Source organism: Cnephaeus nilssonii (genome assembly GCF_951640355.1).
Source record: "Cnephaeus nilssonii genome assembly, chromosome: 17".
Classification (NCBI taxonomy): domain Eukaryota; kingdom Metazoa; phylum Chordata; class Mammalia; order Chiroptera; family Vespertilionidae; genus Cnephaeus; species Cnephaeus nilssonii.
In genome coordinates this window covers 36634485-36660378 of record NC_137088.1, presented here as the reverse complement: position 1 = coordinate 36660378, position 25894 = coordinate 36634485, and the positions used below count along the sequence as shown (strand labels likewise).

The following is a 25894-nucleotide window of genomic DNA, read 5'->3' as shown; positions in this document are numbered from 1 at the left end:
TAGCAGGATACAAAATTAACACCCAGAAATCTATGGCCTTTTTATACACCAATAATAAACTCACAGAAAGAGAAATGAAAAAAAAAAAATCCCATTTACCATTGCACCAAAAAAATTAAGATACCTAGGAATAAACTTAACCAAGGATGTACAAGACCTGTACTTGGAAAACTACAGGACATTGAAAAAAGAGATAGAGGAAGACATAAACAAATGGAAGAACATACCATGTTCATGGATTGGTAGAATCAACATCATTAAAATGTCCATACTACCTAAAGCAATCTATAGATTCAATGTAATGCCTACTAAAATACCAATGGCATATTTCAAAGATCTAGAACAAACTCTCCAAAAATTCATCTGGAATAAAAAAAGACCCTGAATAGCCACAGCTATCCTGAGAAAGAAGAAGAAAGTTGGAGGTATCACAATACCAGACATCAAACTATATTAACAAGCCAAAGTTCTCAAAACTGCCTGGTACTGGCACAAGAACAAACATACAGACCAATGGAACAGAATAGAGGACCCAGAAATTGACACAAGCCATTATACGCAATTAATATTTGACAAAGGAGGAAAGAGCATACTATGGAGTCAAACAGTCTCTTTAATAAATGGTGCTGGGAAATTTGGTCAGATACATGCAAAAAAATGAAACTAGATCACCAACTTAGACCATACACAAAAACAAACTCAAAATGGATAAAGGACTTGAATGTAAGATGGGAAACCATAAAAATCCTACAAGATTCCATAGGCAGCAAAATAGCAGACATATGTCGTAGCAATATCTTTACAGACACAGATCCTAGGGCAAGAGAGCCTAAGGAGAAAATAAACAAATGGGATTACATCAAAATAAAAATCTTCTGCACAGCAAAAGAAACCATCAACAAAACAACAAGAAAGTCCACTGCATGGGAGAACATATTGCCAATGTTATTTCTGATAAGGGTTTAATCTCCAACATTTACAGGGAACTCATACAACTTAATAAAAGGAAGATAAATGATCCAATAAAAAAATGGGCAAAGGACCTAAATAGGCACTTTCCGAAAGAGGACATTCAGAAAGCCAAGAGACATATGAAAACATGCTCAAAGTCACTAATCATCCAAGAGATGCAAATCAAAACAACAATGAGGTACCACCTCAAACCTGTCAGAATGGCTATCATCAACAAATCAACAAATGACAAGTGCTGGAGAGGATGCAGAGAAAAAGGAACTCTCCTTCACTGTGGGTGGAAATGCAGACTGGTGCAGCCATTGTGGAAAACAGTGTGGCGTTTCCTCAAAAAGTTAAAAATGGGAAGAAACCAAGATGGCGGCATAGGCAAACACCTGAACTTGCTGCCTCACACAACAACTTCAAAACTGCAACTAAAAGACAAAACGGACATCATCCAGAACCAAAGGAAGGCTGGCTAAGTGGAAATTCTACAACTAGAAGGGAAGAGAAAAGCACACTGAGAATCAGAGGAGCTGCGGAAGTAAAGTGCAGAGGTACGGAGGCCCGCACGTGGAGAGGGCTGGCAACTGAGTAGGCGGCTGGCTTTTTCAATTCGGAGGGAGACACAAGCTCCCGAGTGCTCTGAACTCCAGTTCCGGGCGAGACTCTGGGGACCCAGACTCATACGGGAAGAAACTGGACTGTCTGGCATCGGGCCAGAACTCGAGGGCGGCTTTCTCTCAGAGGTGCTTGCAGCAATTACCAAGGGACACTGAGACCCGGGGCCTCTTAGGGCAGGGCTGACGGGAAGCCATTGCTGTTTGCTCCACCCTGAGACTCTGCCCCATCCAAGCTGTGTGCAGAGGCTTTTGCATATGAATGGCCTGGTCCTTTGAAATCTAAACTTACCCAACAAACTGTAGCTGAGTCAGAGAGACCCAGAACATCCAAAAGATGGCCCAAGGCCCCACAGCAGCTTGCATTGCTTCACAGCTGGGCCTCATCTGGGCACCTCCAAAACCCAAACAAAGAAGAGGAATCTGCAGATCTCTCCATAGCTCCTGCTGGGTGGCCTCAGGCAGAGGCTAAATTAGCACCTCCTTGGAGACCCAAGAGCCAGTGTACCAGGGGTCTGAGTAGGACCATCCAGATTACAACTCCTCAGATCCATAAGGGACACACTCAGGGGGCAGACTCAGGGGGCACCAAAGCCCCACTGAAGTAAGTCTTGCCTCATAAGGGTGTCTCCAGCACAGAAGTTCTCCCATCGTAGACACAGCTGATCCTCAGAGCCAATTGACCTGGAGGTCAATTCCTCCCAGTGATACCAACAACAATCAAGGCTTAACTACAACAAGACTGTGCACACAGCCCACAAAGGGCTGCACCAAAAGTGTCCACCTCAGATAACTGGAGAGGCTGAGCCACTGGGCCCTATAGGACACCTAGCATACAAAGCCACTCTATCAACTCAGGGAAGCAGCCAAAATGCAGAGACAAAGAAACAGGTCACAAATGAAAGAAATGGAGGAAAGCAAATGACTGGATATAGAGTTCAAAACCACGGTTATAAGGTTTTTCAAGAATTTTCTAGAAAAGGCCAATAAATTTAGCAAGACCCTTGAGGATATGAAAAAGGACCAACTAGAAATTAAGCATACACTGACTGAAATAAAAAATAATATACAGAGATCCAACAGGAGACTAGAGGATCGCAAGAATCAAGTCAAAGATTTGAAATACAAAAAAGCAAAAAACACCCAACCGGAAAAGCAAAAAGAATCCAAAAATATGAAGATAGTGTAAGGAGCCTCTGGGACAACTTCAAGTGGACCAACATCCGAATTATGGGGGTGCCAGAAGAGAGCAAGATACTGAAAACCTATTTGAAGAAATAATGACAGAAAACTTCCCCCACCTGATGAAAGAAACAGACTTACAAGTCTAGGAAGCGCACAGAACCCCAAACAAGAGGAATCCAAAGAGGACCACACCAAGACACATCGTAATTAAAATGCCAAGAGCAAAAGACAAAGAGAGAATATTAAAAGCAGCAAGAGAAAAACAGTTAGTTACCTACTAGGGAGCACCCATACGATTGTCAGCTGATTTCTCAACAGAAACTATGCAGGCCAGAAGGGAGTGGCAAGAAATATTCAAAGTGATGAATAGCAAGAACCTACAACCAAGATTACTCTACCCAGCAAAGCTATCATTCAGAATTGAAGGTCAGATAAAGAGCTTCACAGATAAGAAAAAGCTAAAGGAGTTGATCACCGCCAAGCCAGTATTATATGAAATGCTGAGAGGTATTCTTTAAGAAGAGGAAGAAGAAGAAAAAAGGTCAAGATAAAAATTATGAACAACAAATACATATCTATCAACAAGTGAATCTAAAAATCAAGTGAATAAAAAATCTGATGAACAGAATAAACTGGTGAATATAATAGAATCAGGGGCATAGAAAGGGAGTGGACTGACAATTCTCGGGGGGGAAAGGGTGTGGGGGGTGCAGGAAGAGACTGGACAAAAATCGTACACCTATGGATGAGGACAGTGGGGGGGTGGTGTAAGGGGCAGAGGGTGGAAGGGAGCTATGGGGGGAAAAAAGAGGAACAATTGTAATAATCTGAACAATAAAGACTTATTAAAAAAAATAAATCCATGAAAAAAAAGTTAAAAATGGAACCAACAAAATGAAAAGGGAACCTACCTACTATATGGGAGAACATATTCACCATGATACATCTGATAAGGGGTTAATTTCCAAAATACACAAAGAGTTTATATTACTGAACACTAGGAAGCAAACAATCCAATTAAAAAATTGGCAAAGGTCCTTATTGAAAAACATCTTTATTCTCATTCTTGGAAGTTTTCACTCATTCAATTATACTACAGTTAAAAAAATAGGCAAAGGACCTGACTAGATACTTCTCTAAGGACATACATGGCCAATAGACATATGAAAAAATGCTCAACATCACTATTCATCAGAGATATAAAATAAAACTACAATGAGCTAGCACCTCACACCTGCCAGCTACGCTTTGCAGTGAATACGTGTTAGCTATTTTAGAAGGCACCCCATTGCTTTCTTTCTCCTCCTGTTCAGATACCAATACTATGTAGGGATTGTTGGTGGTGGATTCCTCTGCACTAACATTTAAATTTGTGGAAATAGCTTGTTACCCAGTTTTGTTGTGTTGTTCATGAAGTTTTGGTTTTGCTACCTAGTTGTTCTGCTGTTTTTTTAAAAAATATATTTTATTGATTTTTTAAGAGAGGAAGAGAGAGGGATAGAGAGTCAGAAACATCGATGAGAGAGAAACATTGATCAGCTGCCTCTTGCACACCCCCTACTGGGGATGTGCCTGCAACCAAGGTACATGCCCTTGACCGGAATCGAACCTGGGACCCTTCGGTCCGCAGGCCGACGCTCTATCCACTGAGCCAAACCGGTTTCGGCTGTTCTGCTGGTTTTATGTAGAGATGTAGAAAGATTGAAAAACTATGATGCCCCTCCTCCATATCTTGCCAGAAGCCCCTCAACCTATTCATTTTTGCAAATTAGTCAGCAGATGGGGATCAGAAGTCCCCAAGTAATAAGACCCTGAAACAAGTTCCTAGGGTGTTGAGGGTGGGCAGGTTGTTGATCCATGAATTGGGGGAAATTGACTTTAAGTTTCTATCTGGGTACATTTCAGAACTGTTTGGGAGCATCAAAGCTATAACTGCTGAGTAGAGAGAAGGCAGGCAGATTCTAGGGTTCTAACTTTGGCACAGTGCCTTCTCTCAGTCACTTACTTTTTCTGAGCCTCACTTGCCTCAACATAAAATTGGACCAGGACTGCGTGCCTTGCAAATTTGTTAGCTTCTTTTGTTCATAAACATTCGTGAGTTACATGATACACAGTAGGTGCTCAAGAAAATATGAATCCCCCGCTTCCCCCCTGCTCACTCCCAATGTCCACAGTGTTTTCTTGACTATTTCAACCTTAATGTCCAATGACTAGAAGTACAGAAAACTAAATTTCTATGATGCTTTTGTAACACCACTCAGTTCCAGGGGGTCCCAATGACCACAAGGCATGTCAACTTGACATCCACAGCAAAGGTGGCAGGAAGGCAGGCTGCTGCTGCTGCTATCTTGCCAGTGCCCTGGTCTTCTCCAACTTAGGAGCTTGCAAGGAGGAACCAGTGCTAACCCCAGCCTTTGTCTGGCTTCACAGCAAAGCAGCTCAAAGCTGCTCTACCAAGCGTGTCTGATCAGCAGCCCCTCCCCTGGCCCACTGAAAAACAGTGACACTACTCTTGTCCCTCTCTAGGGGATCTACAGGAGACATAGGGCAAGTCAGCAGAGCTACCCTCTGCACGCAGGCAGGGTCTAGACTTACAGTGTGAGCATTGTTGATCTTCTTCACGTCCCACTGGCCCTCCCCGGTGTAGGTCAGCAGGGAGATGGCCCCATCTGAGCTCCCACAGGCCAGGATTAGGCCGTAGTCATGGGGGGCCCAGCACACAGAATTTACTGCAGGAAGGAGGGAGGCACAGTGAGCAAACTTTGATTTTCCAGATTTACCATTTTACTAAATTTCTAAAAAAAATTGCAGGGACCACCAGAGGGAAATTGTAACTTAGTCAATTGAAGAAATTTAAAACCCACCATCTGCTAACATCATTTCCTAAACTAATGTCTACATTAACAAAAAGTAGGCTGGACAATTATCTGAGAATAAAGGCCAGTACTTAAAATGAATAAACCTTAAAAAACTGTATTATCTTTGCTTTTCTCATTTTGCTTTGGACTGGCTTTAAGTCTTCTTAGGGCCTTATCTCCCATGTGGACAACCAGCAAAAAAGCCAACCAAACCCAAGGGATAAACAAGCATCATCATCACAAGGGGAAAAGAATCAGAGCACTAGCCAGAACAGAGGCCTCTCTCACACCCAAGGACCACCCACCCACCTTCTCCGGCCGCACTCAGTGTACCTGAGGAGTCGTGTCCTGTGTGCTCGTGCGTCTTCTCCCAGGTGCCGTTTTCCTCTTTCCAGATAATGACTTTCCGGTCATAGGAGCAGGATGCCAGGATATTGCCATACATGGGGTGGGCCCAGGCCACTTGCCACACTGGTCCTTCATGACTGCAAGGGGAGAGGGTCAGAGGCTGCTCAGATGGGCCACAGGAACCCACAGGGCTCTGCCAGCCCCTTCTGTGGACAGAACTAAATGGCTTCCTTGGCAGGCAGAGTGTCTCAGGACAGAACTGCCTAAGAATTTCAAAAGGGAGACATAGAATGTCACTGCCAAAAGGGAACTTCATTGAGCAGTGAGGACCTTGAGGCCCAGAGACCAGAGAGGCTTTTTTTTGTTGTCGTTAATCCTCACTCGAGGATATTTTTCCATTGATTTTTAGAGAAAGTGGAAAGGAGAGGGAGAGACAGAGACAGAGAGAGAAATATCAATGTGAGAGAGACACATCAATTGGTTGCCTCTGCATACACTCCCTAACCAGGGCCAGAGATCGAGCCTACAATTGAGGTACGTGCCCTTGACTGGAATCGAACCCGGGACCCTTCCAGTCCATGGGCCCACGTTCTATCCACTGAGTCAAACAGGCTAGGATTAGAGAGGCGCCGAAAGTGAGGCAGGACTCTAGTTAGCCTCTCAGTCCCGACCCAGCAGAACCCTCACTTCTCTAATACCTATTGTCATCAGCAGAGTCACTGATCAAACTAGGTTTTGCAGCCACAAGTACTAAGTATCTGTAAAGTGAATCATTTATCCTCCCAAACGGTCAACTTCTTGAGGCGGCAGTATCTGTTTTGTTTTGGTGTTTTCTGCTACTCTTTTAAAAAATTTGCTCAAAAGGCACGTCTCTTATCTTCTGATCTTTGTATGTTCACATGTTAAGTATCATCTGAGCATGTACCCTGTGCCAGGCTTGGTGCCGGGGCCATCTCTGGGTTCAGGGAGAGGTGGGCATCCAGCACATGAGAGGTAGCTCCGCTTACAGCAAGCATGTCAAACTATGCGGCCCATAACAAATATTTTTGCGGTCCAGCCAATATAACAGCATGTAAGAAACGTTTTAATAAAAATTTAGTGACTTAATTTTTACAATATCCTATTATACATAATCCTATCTAATAATAGAGTAATATGCAAACCATCACTCCGATACACTCACCAGCCACGTCCACCAGCCATGCCCACCAGCCACTCAGAAAGCGAATATGCAAATACACCCAACCAAGATGGCCGCAGCCTCGGAGAGCGGCCATGGTCGGAACTGGGTGATTGGAGCCGAAGATCAGAGGGGAAGATCAGAGCCAGCTGGGGTCCCCCACAGGCAATCAGAGCCAGTTGGGGTCCCCTGCAGGCAATGAGAGCCAGCTGAGGGTCCCTGACCAGGGCCCAAGCCTCAGCCAGAGGCTTGTAGCCTTTGGCTAGGGGTGGAGCCCAGTGATCGGAGCCAGCTGGAGGTCCCTGCCCAGAGCCCAAGCCTCGGCCAGAGGCTTGCACCCTTGGCTGGGGGTGGAGTCAGGTGATTGAGCCAGCTGGGGGTCCCTGCCCAGGGCCTGAGCCTCAAACAGAGGCTTGAGGCCTTGGCCAGGGGCGGAGCCAGCTGGGGGTCCCCTGCCAAGGGCTGGAGGCTTTAGGCCTTGGCAGGGATGGAGCCGGAGATCTGAGGAGATAGGTGTGAACTACAGAGGAAGTAGTTCTGACCGCTCATTGGCTAAGCTCCCTGTATGCCACTGGTAATATTCTTAGTAACTTGGGTATAAGAATCCAAAAAGGTGATCTAGGGCTTTTCCATCACACTCCTGGGGAAAAAAACGAAGGTCTGCTGCTGGAGGGCTAAGAAATGTCATAACCTGCCCTACACGGTTTGGCTCAGTGGATAATGCCTAGGTTTGCCAACCGCAGAGTCCAGGTTAGATCCTAAGTTGCAGGCTCCTCCCTGGCTGGGGCCTAGGTCAGGGCTCATGAAGGAGGCAACCAATCAAAGTATTCCTCTCACTTTGATGTTTCTCTCTGTCTTTCCCTTTCTCTAAAAGTCAATGGAAACATATACTCAGGTGAGGATAAAAAAAAGAAAGAAATGTCATATTCTATGAAAGACACATCTTGAAAATGCCTAAAAAAAGTTGTCATTTTTTCTTGGTGAAGGGACTGGAGTCTGTGTTGATTAAAACACCTTGTTGGCTGCGGTGACTGGCAGGCTCCAGCAGCAGGGTGATGGGGCTGGTGCCTTTTCCTGATCAGCTCTGTTGTCTCTCACAAAGGGAGGCCAGACTGCGGCTTAGGCAGTCTGGCTCTCCCCTATGGAGAGCGGGCCTAAGCCGTCAGTAGGACATCCCCTGAGGGCTCCCAGTATGTGAGAGGGGGCAGGCTGGGCTGAGGAGACACCCCCCCCATGCACGAATTTTGTGCACCGGGCCCCTAGTTATTAATAACAAACTACAACGTTCGCTAATGACTGATTACTATAATCGTGTTGCATTCATTTCCCTTATGTGCCTTATGCATAGGTGCACTATTTCTCTCCACTAATACTAGCAGCGAATATTTTAGCAGCCGACTGCCACTCATTAGTCTTGTACTTACTTGTTTGGTGTGTGTAACAGGAAATATTTCACTTTTGGAGAACAACAAAAATAGGCCTCAAGGAAGATGGCTGCCGACAGGAAGGCAGACCGCAAGACAGTGCGTGAGTGAGAACAAAGGGAGAGTGTGTGGTTGGACGGGGTTTGTTGGTGAGTTGAGGGACAACTATACTCCAGGGGACTGTGGGGGATTGCCCGACGGGGTTCCCCTGACCGGGCAGCCTCCACTGCTGCTGGGATCCCTCCCGGAGCGACTGGCTTTGGCACAGAGACTGCGCCATCTTTAAGGGGAGAGTGGATGTTATCAGAAGCCTGAAAATCCCGGGAATCTACAACTAAGGCACCCAGCGAACAGCTGTGAACCCAGGAACACCGGTCCTCAAGTGGTGTGAGCACGTGGATTCGGAGGAACTCTGCACCTCCTCACAGAAAGGTCCGATTTCGCCTGGGATAAGATGAGGTCCAGGCAGGAGAGAGAAACGTGCACGGCGGGAGCTGGAGGATCTAGGGAAGTCTGCGCCCAGAAAAACCCGTGGGCGTTGGGGCTGGAGTGATCCACGAATGTGGAGGGGATCTGCATGGCTGCTAACAGAAGGGAACTCTAAAAAGCAACCCATAGCTGAACTGGGTGCAGAAGGACAGCCTAAGAATTTTAACAGTGTGCTGGCTGCTTAGATCCAAGGGGAAAAAGGACTGCACAGACTTGCGCCGCAGCGCCGGTTTTTAATCTTTAAATCCTTGCTTTTGATTACTAAGCCCAATACATAGGATCACCCAATTGGGGACACTCTAAGAGACTGCAGGGGAAAGTTTTTTGTGTGGAACCTGGGGATCAGAAAGGGGAATAACGACCAGAGAACCAGCTCTGGGGCAGCCCATTCCCCCAAACCGGTATTAAGTGCCACAGGGAAAACAAAATCTAAACACTAGCTAGAGAGGACCTATGGACCCGGAGGTCAATCCAGAAACACTGCCACCCAGGGGTTGAATCACAAACTGACTCTTTTGTAAACACAAATAAAGGAGTATAAGAAATAAAGAAGTATTGCCTGCTTGAAAATCAGGACTGTGGCCTACAACACTGAGGAGCGGTGGAACGCAGGGAACTTCAATATTGTCCTGACTAGGAAACAGGCATGTCAAACAGAACAGTAGAGGAAGTGAATGACCTTCACTACTGCATATTTTTATTTTTTTTCATCCTTTACTTAAGAAACTAAATTTTTTTTCTTTTTTCCTCACTTGATTTTACCTTTTTAATTATTACATTTTTATTTTTAATCAGTATTACTACTACTACTACCACCATTTTACCTTTTATTTTTTAAAAGTATCATTTTATTTTCTCTTTATTTTACTTTGGAATTAGTGTTCTACATTCTATTTTCATCTTTCCTTTAGCATCATTTTACTCTAGCTCAACTTTATCTTTAGCCAACACTCTCTTCCTCACTTTTCCCCTTTTGTTGTCCTGTTTCTCTTATCCTATTCCTGCTTTAGATTTTCCCTATTCCTTCTTTTTACCCTGTTAAAATTTCACCCTACTTATATATCTAATTTCCAATCCCCTGCTCCAAGTCCATACACACCTCTCTCTTCTCTTTCTTCACTATCCAAATTTTTTTCTCTCTCTGTCCTTTTGCTGTTGTTTGCTTGATTGTTGATTATATTGTTTTTGTTTTATGCTTGTTTGTGAGATTGTTTTTCTTTTTCTTTTTTTTGCTTGTTTTCCCTCGCCTTGCTTGATATTAGTTGTTGTTTGTAGTTTGCATTCATCTCTAGGTATTTGTTGCTGGCATTTGTTGGTATTAGTGGCTATTCTATTGGAGTTTTCTCCCCATATAAATAGTTTTTTCCCCTTTTCTTTCTTATTTTCTTTCTTTTCTCTCTTACTTTTTTTTCCTTTTCCCAATTTCATTTTTGCACTCCTTTTCTTTCCTCCCTCTTCTTCTTTCTTTCTTATGCCCTAATTTGCTTTTCTCTGGTGGTCACCTTTATTTGGGGTTATTCGTATCGTGAATACATTTGTGTTCAGTGCCTTGTTGTGTTGTATTTTGTGCCTTTAAATCAACGCAGGAGAGAGAGAACTACATGACCAGACACCTGGAAAAGAGAGATCATGGGGAGACAAAGAAACAGCCCGCATATGAAAGAAAAGTAGGCATCACCAGAAAAGGAAGTAAATAAAATGGAGGCAAGAAACCTGTCAGAGAAAGAATTCAGAGAAATGGTCATAAGGTTGCTGAAAAGAATGGAAGACAAATTCAACAATATGTGTAAGAACCAAGAGGAAATGAAGAAGAACCAAGAAGAAATGAAAAATGACATTGCTGCTATAAAGAACAAAATAGAAAGCATCAACAGTAGACTAGAAGAAGCAGAGGACCGCATCAGTAAGCTAGAAGACAAGATAGAGCAGCTTTTAGAAAAAAAAATTAAAAAGCAGGAGGAGAGCCTAAGGGAACTTTGGGACAACACGAAATGAAAGAACATCCACATAATAGGGGTGTAGAAGGAGAAGAAACTGAGCAAGGAATAGAAAACCTGTTTAAAGAAATGACAGAAAACTTCCCTGATATAGGGAAGAAAAACCCCCACACAAATCCAAGAAGCTCACAGAGTCCCAAACAAAATGAACCCCAAAAGACCAATGCCAAGGCACAATAATTAAATTGGCAAACACCAAAGACAAAGTAAGAATCTTAAAAGCGGCCAGAGAGAAACAGAAAGTTACCTACAAAGGATCCCCCATCAGACTAGCGACTGATTTCTCAACAGAAACACATCAGGCCAGAAGGGAATGGAATAAAATATACAAAGTCATGCAAAGGAAGGGTCTGAATCCAAGAATACTGTACCCAGCAAGGCTATCAATCAAAATTGAGGGGAAAATCAGGAGCTTCACAGACAAAAAAGGACTAAGGGAGTTTATTACCACCAAACCAGCAATGCAAGAAATTCTAAAGGGTCTGCTGTAAAAAGAAGAAATAGGAAGCAAAGAAGGAACACAGGTGTAAAGAATAAAAATGGTGACAAACAAGTACCTATCAACAACTTTAAATGTAAATGGATTAAATGCCCCAATCAAAAGACATAGGGTAACTGAGTGGATAAGAAAACATGATCTATATATCTGCTGTCTACAGGAAACCCACTTCAGAAAAAAAGACGCACATAGACTGATGGTGAAGGGATGAAAAAAGGGTTTTCATGTGAATGGAAAAAAAAAAAAAAAAAAGCTGTGGTAGCAATACTTATATCTGACAAATTAGATCTCAAAGTGAAGGACATAACAAGAGATAAGGAAGGCCCCTTCATAACACTAAAGGGAACAATCCAACAAGAAGAAATAACTCTGGTAAACATATATGCACCCAATACAGGAGCACCCAAATACATAAAAAAACTCCTGGAGGATATCAATACAGTCATAGTAGGGTACTTTAATACCCCACTATCACCACTGGACAAATCCTCTAAACAAAAAATCAGCAAAGAAACATTAATCCTAAAAGACTCACTAGACCAGATGGAATTAATTGACATCTTCAGAACATTTCACCCCAAAGCCACAGAATATACATTCTTCTCAAGTGCACATGGGTCATTTTCAAAGACAGACCATATATTGGGTCAGAGGCAAAGTCTCTTCAAATTCAAGAAGATAGAAATCATATCAAGTATCTTATCAGATCAAAATGGCACAAAACTAGAAATCAACTACAATAAAAACAATAAAAAAAATCAAACACCTGGAGACTAAATAGCATGCTATTAAACAATGACTGGGTTACCAGAGAGATCAAAGAAATAAAAAGCATCATGGCAACAAACGACAATGAAAACACAACAATCCAAAATCTATGGGACACAGCGAAAGCAGTCTTGAGAGGGAAGTTCATAGCTCTTGCAAAAAACAAGAAACAATGGTAATAAGTCACCTAACCCTACAACTCAAAGAGTTAGTAAAAGAGCAACAAGAAAAACCCAGCGTAAGCAGAAGGAAGGAAATAATAAAGATCAGAGCAGAGATAAATGACATAGAGACCAAAAAAAAACAATACAAAAGATCCACAAAATCAAGAGCTGGTTCTTTGAAAGGATAAACAAGATTGATGAACCTCTAGCCAGGCTCACCAAGAAGCAAAGAGAGAGGACCCAAATAAACAAAATCAGAAATGAAAGAGGAGAAATAACAACAGAACCCACAGAAATACAAAGGATTGTTAAAAAATACTATGAACAACTCTATTCCAACAAACTGGACAACCTGGAGGAAATGGACATATTCCTAGAAAAATACAACCTTCCAAAACTCAATCAGGAAGAATCTAAACATCTCAATAGGCCAATAAGTATGGAAGAAATTGAAGCAGTCATCAAAAAGCTTCCGGCAAACAAAAGCCCAGGGCCAGATGGCTTCACAGGGGAGTTTTACCAAACATTCAAGGAAAAACTAAAACCTATCCTCAGACTATTCCAAAAAATTCAAGAGGAAGGAACACTTCCAAGCTCTTTCTATGAAGCCAGCATCACCCTAATACCAAAATCAGATAAAGACAACACAATGAAAGAGAATTACAGGCCAATATCTCTCATGAACATAGATGCCAAAATCCTCAACAAAATTCTAGCAAATCGGATTCAGCAGTACATCAGAAAGATCATACACCATGACCAAATAGGATTTATCCCAGGGATGCAAGGATGGTACAATATATGCAAATCAATAAACGTGATACATCACATAAACAAATTGAGAGATAAAAACCACATAGTCATATCAATTGATGCAGAAAAAGCATTTGACAAAATCCAACACCCATTGTTGATAAAAACTCTCAGCAAGGTAGGAATAGAAGGATCATACTTCAACATAATAAAAGCCATATATGACAAACCTACAGCCAACATCATACTCAATGGGCAAAAACTAAAACCATTTCCCCTAAGAACAGGAACAAGACAGGGATGCCCACTCTCACCACTCCTGTTCGACATAGTACTGAAGTATGAGCCATTGCAATTAGACAAGAGGAGGAAATAAAAGGCATCCAAATTGGAAAAGAAGAAGTAAAACTGTCCTTATTCGCAGATGACATGATATTGTACATAAAAAACCCTAAAAACTCCATAAAAAAATTATTAGACTTAATAAATGAATTCGGCAATGTAGCAGGATACAAAATTAACGCCAAGAAATCTATGGCATTTCTATACACCAAAAGTGTGAACTTACAGAGAGAGAGACTAAAAAAGCAATCCCTTTTACCATCACACCAAAAAAATTAAGAAACCTAGGAATAAACTTAAGGAGGTAAAAGACCTATACGCGGAAAACTACAGGACACTGAAAAAAGAGATAGAGGAAGACGTAAACAGATGGAAGAACATACCATGTTCATGGATGGTAGAATCAACATCATTAAAATGTCCATACTACCCAAAGCAATCTATTGATTCAATGCACTCCCCATTAAAATGCCAATGGCATATTTCAAAGACCTAGAAAGAACTCTCCAAAAATTCATCTGGAATAAAAAAAGACCGCGAATAGCCACAGTAATCCTGAGAAAGAAGAACAAAGTAGGTGGGATCTCAATACCAGATTTCAAGCTGTATTACAAAGCCACTGTTCTCAAAACAGCATGGTACTAGCACAAGAACAGACATATAGACCAATGGAATAGAGAACCCAGATATCGATCCAAACCACTATGCTCAATTAATATTTGACAAAGGAGGCATGAACATACAATGGAGTCAAGAAAGTCTCTTCAATAAATGGTGTTGGGAAAATTGGACAGATACATGCAAAAAAATGAAACTAGACCACCAACTTACACCATATACAAAAATAAAACTCAAAATGGATAAAGGACTTAAACATAAGACAGGAAACCATAAAAATACTAGAGGAATCCACAGGCAGAGAAGTTTCAGACATATGCCGAAGCAATTTCTTCACCGATACCGCTCCTAGGGCAATGGAAACTAAAGAGAAAATAAACAAATAGGACTGCATCAAAATAAAAAGCTTTTGTACAGCAAAATAAACCAACAAAACAACAAGAAAGCCCACTGTATGGGAGAACTTATTTGCAAATGTTATCATTGATAAAGGTTTAATCTCCAACATTTACAGGGAACTCATACAACTTAATAAAAGGAGGATAAATGATCCAATAAAAAAATGGGCAACGGACCTAAATAGATACTTTTCGAAAGAAGACAGAAGGAAGGCCAAGAGACATATGAAAACATGCTCAAAGTCACTAAATATCTGGGAGATGCAAATCAAAACGACAATGCAGTACCATCTCACACCTGTCAGAATGGCTATCATAAACAAATCAACAAACGACAAGTGCTGGCGAGGATGTGGAGAAAAAGGAACCTTCGTGCATTGCTGGTGGGAATGCAGACTGGTGCAGCTACTGTGGAGAACGGTATGGAGTTTCCTCAAAAAACTAAAAATGGAACTCCCATTTGACCCAGTGATCCCACTTCTAGGAATATATCCCAAGAAACTAGAAACACCAATCAGAAAGGATATATGCACCCCTATGTTCATAGCAGCACAATTCACCATAGCTAAGATTTGGAAACAGCCTAAATGCCCATCAGTAGATGAGTGGATTAGAAAACTATGGTACATCTACACAATGGAATACTACGCTGCTATAAAAAAAGAAGGAATTCCTACCATTTGCAGCAGCATGGATGGAACTGGAGAGCATTATGCTAAGTGAAATAAGCCAGGCAATGAAAGAAAAATACCACATGATCTCACTCATTTATGGAAAATAAAGAACATTATAACCTGATGAACAAAAAGATAGATACAGAGGCAGTAAAGCATCAAACAGACTGTCAAATTACAGTGGGAAGGCTGGGGAGTGTTCGGGAGGGGGGGAAGAGATCAACCAAAGGACTTGTATGCATGCATATAAGCACAACCAATGGACACAAGACACTGGGAGGGTGGGATGAGGGCATGGGACAGGTCGTAGGGGAGGCTGGGGGAAGGTCAATGGGGAAAAAAGGAGCTATATGTACTATTATATGTAATACTTTAAATAATAAAATAAAATTAAAAAACAAAACAAAAAAAGGAGAAAAATACACTTATTTGCATTACACTTATTAATTTATACAGTTATTCAGTGTCTGGTAAGTTAATGTTGAAGAAAAAATATTTTTATTAAAATGTTCTATTATTTTATGTTAACTATTACTCATTTATTTCAGCCCTTTGTATTCAGCGTGTCTCTATCAAAATAAACCTATGTTTCTATGAAAATTGAAGCTTTTGTCTTTTTGTGGCCCACATCAACTTAAACCTTACTTGGCCTGTGTTAGCCTTTGAGTTTGACATGCTTGGCTTACAGGGCCAGGTTCTCTCACACCCACTCTCCACTCACCAGCTGCTTTACTTTAGGCAAGGACCATCTCTCTATGGCTTAGTCTCTCTTTTTAAAAAAATATATTTTATTGATTTTTTTTTTTTTTACAGAGAGGAAGGGAGAGGGATAGAGAGTTAGAAACATCGATGAGAGAAACATCGATCAGCTGCCTCCTGCACACCTCCCACTGGGGGATGTGCCTGCAACCAGGGTACATACCCTTGACCGGAATTGAACCTGGGACCCTTGAGTCCGCAGGCCGACGCTCTAGCCACTGAGCCAAACTGGTTAGGGCTGGCTTAGTCTCTTAATGGAGAGATCAACAAGACCTCTTTCATAGGCTGGGCATGAGGGAAATATTTGAAATAATTCACATAAAGAGCTTTCTTGGTACAAGAAAAAGTCCCACACTCAAGGTCCCAGGTTCAATTCCGGTCAAGGGTATGTACCCTGGTTGCGGGCACATAGTACTGCTGTCCCTGTTTACTCCTTCACCCCAAGTCTGTAGGCACTCAAAGTCTCCTCCTCCTCTGGCTGGAACAATAGCACATTTCCAGGCCTTACAAAGGAGCTGCTAATAAAACTCAGTAGGTTCAAATATCCTACACTTAGCAAAGATTTAACCAAGGCAAAAAAATAATGGAGGTCTGAATTTATCCCTCCAATATTTCACATCTTTTGAGAATAAGAAAAATAGCAGAAAGGACTGAGTGGCAGCTGATGCGACCCCCTCTGTCAGGCTGGCAGCCAGGCATCACCCCAGGAGCTCTCTGCTCAGCCAGGGACTGCTGCACAGAAAAAGTGGCATTTGCCTCCTCAGTCACTTTTTTCTGGACACTCAGGAAGAAGGGAATGTCTCCCCAAATGGCTCCTAAGTTGTGTCTTCTTTAATTCAGTTATCTAGCATGTACTGAGCACCTACTTGTCAGGGGTTTTTAAATTCTCTTATACCGTCTGGTGAAGGTTATGGTCCCTTCTTAGAACAATGGATCAAATACATAGAGCTAGGATTAGACAAGAAACCCAATTACATTGAAATATAGTTATGAAAACATTAAAGAACAAATTATGATCCAGTGACATGTGTGCAGGTCTAGCAACCACTATTTTGAGATAGGTACAACTATAATGTGATATGAAAATATCTGACTTGCACTGGTAACATAGGTACTGTGAATACTACTGTGACTTCCAGCTAAATATCAGTCAGTGAAAATAAAGATGATGATTCCCTCCTGCCCCAGTTCACCAACCCCTGAATTCTATCCATGGAACCCTTGGAGATCCATGGGTCCAGGTTAAAAACCCCCATTTATCTGAAAGGCAGTGAACCGAGTGAAAGCAATAGCGATGTGGCCATAAAAATGACAACCAGGATCTCAAGAATCTCAGTGGGGAGGAAGGGTAAACATTTGTAAATATAAACTAACTAGAGGCTGCGTGCACAAAATTCATGCACGGGGGAGGGAGGGTTGTCCCTCAGCCCGGCCTGCACCCTCTCCAATCCAGGACCCCTTGGGAGACATCCCTCTTGCAATCTGGGACTGCTGGCTCCTAACTACTTGCCTGCCTGCCTGCCTGTCTGATCACCCCTAACTTCTCCCCACTGCCGGCCTGATTGCCCCCAAACTGCTCCCCCCATGCTGGCCTGATTGCTCCTAACCACCTCTGCCTCGGCCCTCACCACCATGGCTTTGTCTAGAAGGACACCCGGAAGATGTCCAGTCTAATTAGCATATTACCCTTTTATTAGTATAGATGCCTGTTGTGGACAAACAGGCAGAATTACAGGATTTATATACTCACCATTACATTCTTACATTACCACCTTTCAGTGACACTTAAGTCATGCTGGGTAAACAAAAATGGAAGTTTCTCACATTCAGAAGTAGCTGTAGCTACTGAAGGCTTGCTGGGAGTCTGGGAGCAGGTAGCATCAGCCCATTTTGAGTGTGAGTGGGTGAAGGCTACCAGATAAACTGACTCTTGTCCAAGATCTTCTAGTGAGTACATGGGTGGCAGAGCTGGATTGACTCCTGGATCCATCAGCCCAGGATGCCTACTGAGGGCAGCAGGCTGGTTGGGCCCGAGTGTCTTCTCTGCTAACTGCACTGCAGGGCTGCTCTGCTCTGGCTCTCGGGCTTTCCTGCCCTCCCTGAAAAGCCCAATTATTGTCAGTCCTTGCCCACGGTTGGCTGCACTCACCCCCTGAGGTCTGCGATGAGGATCTGCCCTCCGTTGCGTACATCAAAGATTTTGACGGACCTGTCTGATGAGCAGGTTGCCAGGCGGGTGCCATAGTAGTCCATCTGGGCATCATGCTGCAAAGGGAGGAAAGCTCAGGAACCCGGCAGGCTGGGTGGGTGGGGGCCAGTCACCAGGACAGAGAATCTAGTTTGGACCAGAATCTACCTGAAATTAATCTAACCTCAAAGAATCATCACTATCGGGCAGGAAGATAGCATGTCAACAATCTCACTTCTCTGACATGCAATATCTTTCCTAATGGGACAAGACAAACTATACCCAGCTACTTGTAGACCCTTTATATATATGGGGAGCCCTTTCTCATCCTGTTCTGCAGGTTGGGTATGGGAGAAAAAAAGCTGGCCTAGCCTCCTTCTTCCTCAGCCCCCACTGTGTTTTTGAGGCTGTGAGCTACTGGGGACAACACCTGGAGTTCAACTCAGCCCAGAACCAAGGGCTAATGCTGACCCAAAGGAGCAGGCCTTTGCCTGCCTGTAGACCCCAACCAGGTACTCCATGATGCACATCTGGCCTAGACACAGGGTTCTATTCAGACACTGAGCTCCTTCCTCCATCCATGGCCCTGGATCCATTGTGGACCTTTGTTCCTGGGTTTCCACTTGGCCTTTTTTTTTTCTTCTTTTTCTAGTAGTGTGCCTAGCACCCCAGACTGTCCACATACACCTTAAATGTCACTCGTCCAACCACTGATAAATGGACTTCCAAGATGTTGACTGGCTATCCAGAACCTCTGCCCACAGCCACTTGTCCATCTGGGGCAATGACTCCTCTGAGTCACTACGCCTGCTGCCCCACTGTTTGCTGGCCCTTCCTATTCCAACAGATGGCACTTTCTTCAGCTATCCCACCTTGTGGATTTCAAGAACTATTAGCTGCCACTCTTGTGGTCATCAGGAACAATTATACCCTTTCAACAGAAGCAATCAGTCCATGTGCGTCAACCTTCTCTCCTTGCCTCCCTACTTGAAGAAAACTTCCTGATTCTTCTTTGGAAGTCAGTGCAGGTGTTAAGACAGATTGTCTTTGTAAATGTACTTCTGAAGCACTTCTCCTGGAGAGTGCTATCACACACTTTGGGAGAAAGTAGGGCACAGTACCTAAGAGATTTAAATCCTATCTCCTCAGCTTATCTTTTGTACAACCTTGGGAAAATTACCTAGTCTCCTTGAACCTCAGTTTCCTTATCTTTAAATGGGGCTACTTCAAGGGTTGTTATGAAAGTATTTAGCATGGGATTTGACACTTAGTGAGCATGCAGACATTAGTCATTACTATTTTGCCTTATCTGTTCCTCAAATCGAACCCACACAAGCAGGTATCACATTCATTATTTTTCCCATTTTAACCATGAGGAAATCAAGGCTGGCTCAGTAGAGCCGAGATTGGCTAAGGAGTCTCAGATTGGATCTTCTTTCTGATGGTGCCACACTATCTCCAAGGAGGTGTGATCTTAGAGCTAGACCACAGGGAACATAGACAACTCTGAGAAGGCCCAAAGGAACCACTGGTGGGCAGGAACCCTGGGAGGAAATGCTGTAAGCTGACCTGGGTCTTGCTCAAAGGCTGCCTGGACTGCTTGACCCTGCATGAAGCAGAGTCTGCATCTTTGCTGTGGAAGACTTTAACCTCTGAACCTTCTCCCATAGCCCTGTTGTCTTATACTGAGCCCTGTGTTTGTCTCAGGAAACACCCTGAGTTAATGACTTCTGGTCCAAAGGTCCTTGTCTGGCAGCTCTGTCTGTGGTGGTTCTACCTGGCTCTGCCTTGGGCTTTTGCCAAGCCTGCCCCCTGCCTTCATATTGAGTCATCTTCCTACTCTCTTTTCTTTTAACCCCCTTTTCAATGGGGCTAAGAAGTGACAGCAGGAGAAAGACAGGTGGGAAGACTGTTGTCAATCTCTGTACCTATTCAGTCTACATCCCAGACCCGGTTACTTTTTTGGTCAGAAGACTGAAGGCCTTGAGTGACAAACCAGTCCCAGGTTCCTCCCACCAGAGTGACCAGACTGCCACAGCACTGCTAATTGAGAGGGCATTGCTGGGAGACTGACTATACCCCTGAGGCTACAGTCTGACTGGCAAAGGCTGCAAAGCCACACTGGATTCATGAGTGCTTCCCTCCCACAGAAATGCCCAGATCCACAGCCCGTGAGGGAGGGCTGAAAGAATACTTACAATCATGTCCTCATGGGAGGTGTCCACAGTGTTAATTACTGACACCTAGAACCAGAGATATCATTGGTAAATGAACTGGCGGCATTTAGAATGCAATCATCTTATTAAACCCACCAATCATTTCTAAAGTTAACTGCATTTGTTCATTCATTCACTCATTCAGTAAACATTCAATCCAGTACCTTCTTTTTGCCAAGCACTATGCCAGGAACTGGAGATACAGATAAGAGGCGCTTCTTGCCCCTGACAAGCTTGCAAACAAGTAATCCTAACACAGCAAGATACATACTTTAGAAGTGGTTTACATGTGCTATAGCACCCGAAGGGCTGGGGGTGCTGGACACAAACTGGGACTTAAATGATAAGGAATTTGCCAGGTGGCACAGGAAATCAAAGTACAGTCCAAGCAGAGGGCATACCATGAGCAAAGAGGGGAGATGCAAATAGTCCTGGCTACCTTTGAGGGGGAAGAGAGACCCTGAGGGAGTAATGAGCAGCTTGAGTTCTGGAACACAGCTGCCACAGTCATCACCCTTCTACCCATTCTTCGAGGTCCAGATCAAATTATGCCCGCCTTCTCGAAGATTCCCAGAGCCCCCCTGGCTGTACTTCTCTGAATATCTTCAGCACTAAAATGCCTACAACACTTTATGCTGTTTCTTCTCCCAACTAGAAGGCATGCTACCTGGAGTTAGGGTCTGTGTTGTGTGCAGTTTTGAATCCTCTCAAATCATCCAGCAAAGTGCTTTGCAACCAGAAGGAACTCAGGCACTATTTGCTGAACGAATAAGTAAATGAACAAAAACAAATAGTTTTACTTTGCTCAACCACTACTCTCTTAAAACTCGTGGGAGAGAAAATGACTGAAAAGGTTTCAGTTCGGAACTGATATTTCTTAGCATTTCCCCCATTTCATCTTTTTCCAGCATAAACCCTGCAAGCATAAAATCTGGCTTTACTTTTCAGAAAGGTGGACACTGGAAGAGGATGGCTGCAGAGCAGTTCAAAAGGTACCACCAAGTAAGCACAGGCTCTCTCATCAAATTCAAATTCTAGACTCCCTAAAAAGTGGGCCCCCAGGTCCACAAAGGCAAGCAAGCAAGATAAGAAATCTCCTTTGTGGGCCAAGCTAGCCAGGTCACCAAGTGCTTTCACATGTGCCCTGGGAAGGATGAAAGGCACAGTTAATTAGAGTTGTCTGACAGACTAAGGCAGTGGTTGGCAAACTCATTAGTCAACAGAGCCAAATATCAACAGTACAACGATTGAAATTTCTTTTGAGAGCCAAATTTTTTAAACTTAAACTTCTTCTAACGCCACTTCTTCAAAATAGACTCGCCCAGGCCGTGGTATTTTGTGGAAGAGCCACACTCAAGGGGCCAAAGAGCTGCATCTGGCTCGCAAGCTGCAGTTTGCCAACCACGGGACTAAGGGAACTGAAGAAACCCAGAGGAAAGAACTTACTAAAGTGTCAGAGCTAGTTAAAAGTGGAGCTGGGAAAAGAGCTCCACCTGCTAACTCCCAGCCCACAAAGCATCCCAACCCATTAGGCTGCCTATCTAGAACATAAAGTAGTTGTCACCCTGAATTCCCTAAATTAATGCCTGAGGACTAAGTAAAGCCAGGAAGAAAGTTTACTAGTAGTTTCATATCAGGTCACCAAAGGATCTTAAGAGATAACCAGCATTTATTTTTTATTTGTTAATCCTCATCAGAGGATATTTTTTTCTATTGAGAGAGTGGAAGGGAACGGGTGGAGAGAGGGAGGAAGAGAAGAGGAGCGGGGGGTGGGGGGGGAGAGGGGGAGAGAAGAGAGAAGAGAGACACGCACCCTAACTGGGGCTGAGGATCCAACCTGCAACCCTGGTACTTGCCCTTGACCGGGATTGAACCCACAACCCTTTGGTGTGCGAGCTGACGACACTGGCCAGGGCTAACCAGCATTTATTTTAACGATTGTCACCACCAGCCAGAATTGGAGAACCAAGTGCTTTGGAGCAGCGGTCGCCAACCGGTGGTCCGTGAGGTCTGAAAGGTTGGCGACCGCTGGTTTAAGGAAACCTTTGGAGCAGCGGTCGCCAACCGGGGGTCTGCGGACCACTGGTGGTCCGTGAGGTCCGAAAGGTTGGTTACTGCTGCTTTGGAGAACCTAAAGTGTTTTGGCCCTTGTTAAGTAGAAAGCGGCAGCTTTCAAAACGTATCAGCTCTTCCGAATCAGTGCGTTGAAAATTTAATTAGAAAGAACTGTCTGTCAGAGCACAGGAATTGCCAATTCTCAGCTGAAGAATCAGAGGCTAAGATGAGCAATTTAAACCTAGCCCCCATGCAGAGCAAAAATTAAACCCAAAGTCCTGACATCTGGGCTCACCCAGGTTTCCTAAAACCTCCCGGCACACGCGTGTTCCTGAGAGCACTGGTTTACTGAACCCCCACTCTGTGCCAGGCTCAGGCCAGATGCTTTTATCCATTAGTTCCCATTCAGTCATTCACTCAGAGGAAGTGTGGAGTGAACGAACGATTCCCCAGATTTGAAAAACTGAGGCCCTGCTCTCAGAGACTTAGCTCATCCTTACACGTTTCTTCAAGTGCCCATTATACCTGGGGGCCCTGCCCCTAGCCCCTGGTCCACACACATCACTAAGGAATGGTGAAGAGGGTTAGGATCTCAGCTCTGCCACCTCCCCGCTCTGAGTAAAGTGTCGGTAACAGCACCTACTTTACCGTAAGGACTGTTAGAAGGCTGAGATTATGAACAATGCTTGGCATTTACTAATGGTACAGTAGTTCCTACCATGTTCCTGGTTTTGTTTTTCATTGTTGGGGAAAGAGAAGGAAAGGAAAGAGCGAAAGGCGCGGCCGGCAGAGTTCCGGGCCTCTCCCCGCGAAAGGTGCCGAGAGACAGGGCCGGAGGCCCCCAACCTCTAAGCGGTGGAAGGGAGCTGAACGGCCTGGGCCTGGAGCTTGAACCTCAGCGCGGTCGGCGGGGGACGGTCAGACCAGGCGGGAACCCCGTTCGGCGTCCCGGGCCACAACACTCACCATGGCTGCAGCGGCGGTGGCTCTCAGCCTCGGACGTGGCAGCTCCCGGCGGCGGCTCCTACAGCTCACTTCCGGCGCCGGGCCGGCCGGCAGGGCTGTAGCGCAGGAGCCTCCGGGTAGCAACGCGCTCTGCTCGCACAAGGGTTCCGCGCTGCAGCGCCGCACCCTCCTCTGGGCCCCTCCCCTTTCCGTGAGGAACGCGCGAGACCCACAGTGAGCCTTTCGTTTCCAAGGCTTTAGGTATCTGAAGCTCTAGCCGGTCTTCTCTCTTGGCCAACCCTGCCCCCCCGCCCCCCCGCCCCCCGAGATCCTTACGTGATAGAAGAGATTCCTAACTACAGCTTCACCTGTTTACCTGGGATTCTGGGTGCTGCAACGGGCCTTATGATGAGCAAGGAAGGATGATCAATTTTGGGGGGAGTGGGTAGACTGGTGCTAGTGCTTCCTTGTTGTTAGTCCCTCCTCAGGACCCGAGGCTGGGACCAGGGGCAGAGAAGGCTAGGGGAATGCCCCCTACTAGAGGCTGAGTCCTCTCGCCCTGCCTTTTCCAAGCCATGGGATCCCTGGCTCTAAACTGCCTCTTCCCACAGTTCTGGGACCTGGTGAGTCTGGCCCATTAAGTAGATTTCCTCAGGCAAAGAGGAATCTCAGCCAAGCTTCTGCAGCTAGAGCTCAGGATCCACCCCCGCAGTGTTCCCAATCCTTAGGTCCCTGGCTTTCCACAAGCACAGTGAGAATGCTGCGCTCTGGACAGAGCCTGGGGCTCCCCTCAGGTCTGGCAGCCCTGGGCCCCTCTTGACAAGGAGTGTAGTGACTTGGGTGGAGCCTAGGCTCCCCTTGGGTAAGTCACAGTTCCTCAGTTCCCTCTTCTGTAAAGGGGGCAGAGGGAGAGAACCCTAGCTGGAGATGGTCACTACTGGAGGAAAGATGTTAAGTTTCAGAAAGTGTGATAGATCCAGACCATTAAGGAGCTTTGGAGAAGCCTAGGGGAGTGGGTTTTACAGAATTCAGGGCTGGGCCTCTGGGCAGCAACCCACCTTCTCACCTCCACCCCAGCTTTCAAGACTCCTTATTTCCCCCTAATAAAGACATATTGCCAGGGTGTGAGGGGGTAGTGCTTAGAGTGAAGCAGGGAATAAAGGGGGCAGGGCTCTTGGGTTTCCTGTTTTTCAAGGGATAGGCCCTCCCTGGCCTTGGATCTGTATTTGCATCACTGACCGTCTGGGTGATAAAGTTATCTCCTACATGGCTTGGTGGTTGAGCATTGACCTATGAACCAGGAGGTCATGGTTTGATTCCCAGTCAGGCTTGATCCCCAGTAGGCAGAGTGCAGGAGGCAGCCAGTCAATGTTTCTCACATTAATGTTTCTATTTCTCCCTTTCACTTCCTCCCTGAAATCAATAAAAATATATATAAAAAGTAAAGTCATATCCTTCTCTCTGAGCCTCACTTTTCTTGAGTGGAAAATGGGAACAATGGCATATTAGGTATAATACAAATATATGGGCATAGTTGTTATTAGACAAGTTGGTGTTATTAGAAGAATTCCTTGGTGTAGGCATTGAAGTTGGAGAGATTGGGGATTTGGGACAAGCAATGCAACTATCTTATTCATTAAGGTATTTGCTGGTGGTACTGAACAGCATTATAATATAGAGGTTTTGAGTGCCAATTCTGGCATAAAAACTGCTAGGTATCAGTACTCTATCTCCTAATTACTTGGTGGGCACACCCTCTACTTCTCTGAGCTGCTGTCTCCTGTTAAGTGGGTATTACAATAATACCTCCTCTGAAAGTTGATGTTGGGATTAAATGGATCCTGGATGTGAAACTGTTTGGAAGTTGGATGGGCCTATGGTGATTGATCTGGGGATCAATTCTCCCTGAAAAGAGCTGGGATTTAGTGTGTGTGTTGTGTGCAACCCTCAACCTTTGGACTAACATTGGGGTTTAGGGTGCCAGGCCCCCTTCTGTCAACCTGCCCAGTAGGGGATGCCACTTACATCTTTTGTCCATATCTTCAATCACCTTGCTCTGGTTAATACCAGACCCAAAATCAGGCCATTCTTAGCTTTCCCAATTTGTGCCCCTACTTCCCAGAGTCTCTGCTCCCTGAATCTCTTCCTCCTCTTCCTCCTTCCTTAGGCCTCTTCACCACAAGTCTTGCTGTCTGACACTGTTAGCTGCTCCCCATGGAAGGTTAATGACTCATGGCAGGCTAAACTTGTATTCCTCAAATGGTGGATGTTGGAAAGGTGTGACTTGCTGGAAGGAGAGACCACCCACTGAGCTGTACACCCTGGGGCAAAGTGCCTTCCCCTCCCAGGGACTCAGTTTCCCCCTGAGTTCCGATCCACGAGGGTGGGGACCCAGTTGTCCTTTGGAAAAAGGCCTTGTGATGTGTACGGTGTCAGTGTTTCCACGTGTGCATTTATTGT

At 44.5% G+C, this 25894-nt stretch overlaps 1 protein-coding gene across 1 annotated transcript in view; it reads right to left on the bottom strand.

Annotated features, from left to right (window-relative positions):
• The window catches only part of SEC13 (SEC13 homolog, nuclear pore and COPII coat complex component), a 41364-nt gene extending 17800 nt beyond the window's left edge, over nt 1-23564 (bottom strand). The window contains exons 1-5 of the mRNA XM_079795101.1: nt 23456-23564; nt 20417-20461; nt 18180-18295; nt 5951-6102; nt 5355-5488 (exon numbers count right to left, since the gene is read on the bottom strand). Of these exons, the coding sequence (XP_079651227.1) occupies nt 5355-5488; nt 5951-6102; nt 18180-18295; nt 20417-20461; nt 23456-23458 (450 nt within the window). The 5' untranslated portion in view covers nt 23459-23564. The remainder of the gene's footprint in view (nt 1-5354; nt 5489-5950; nt 6103-18179; nt 18296-20416; nt 20462-23455) is intronic.
• Between the last annotated feature and the right edge of the window lie 2330 nt (nt 23565-25894).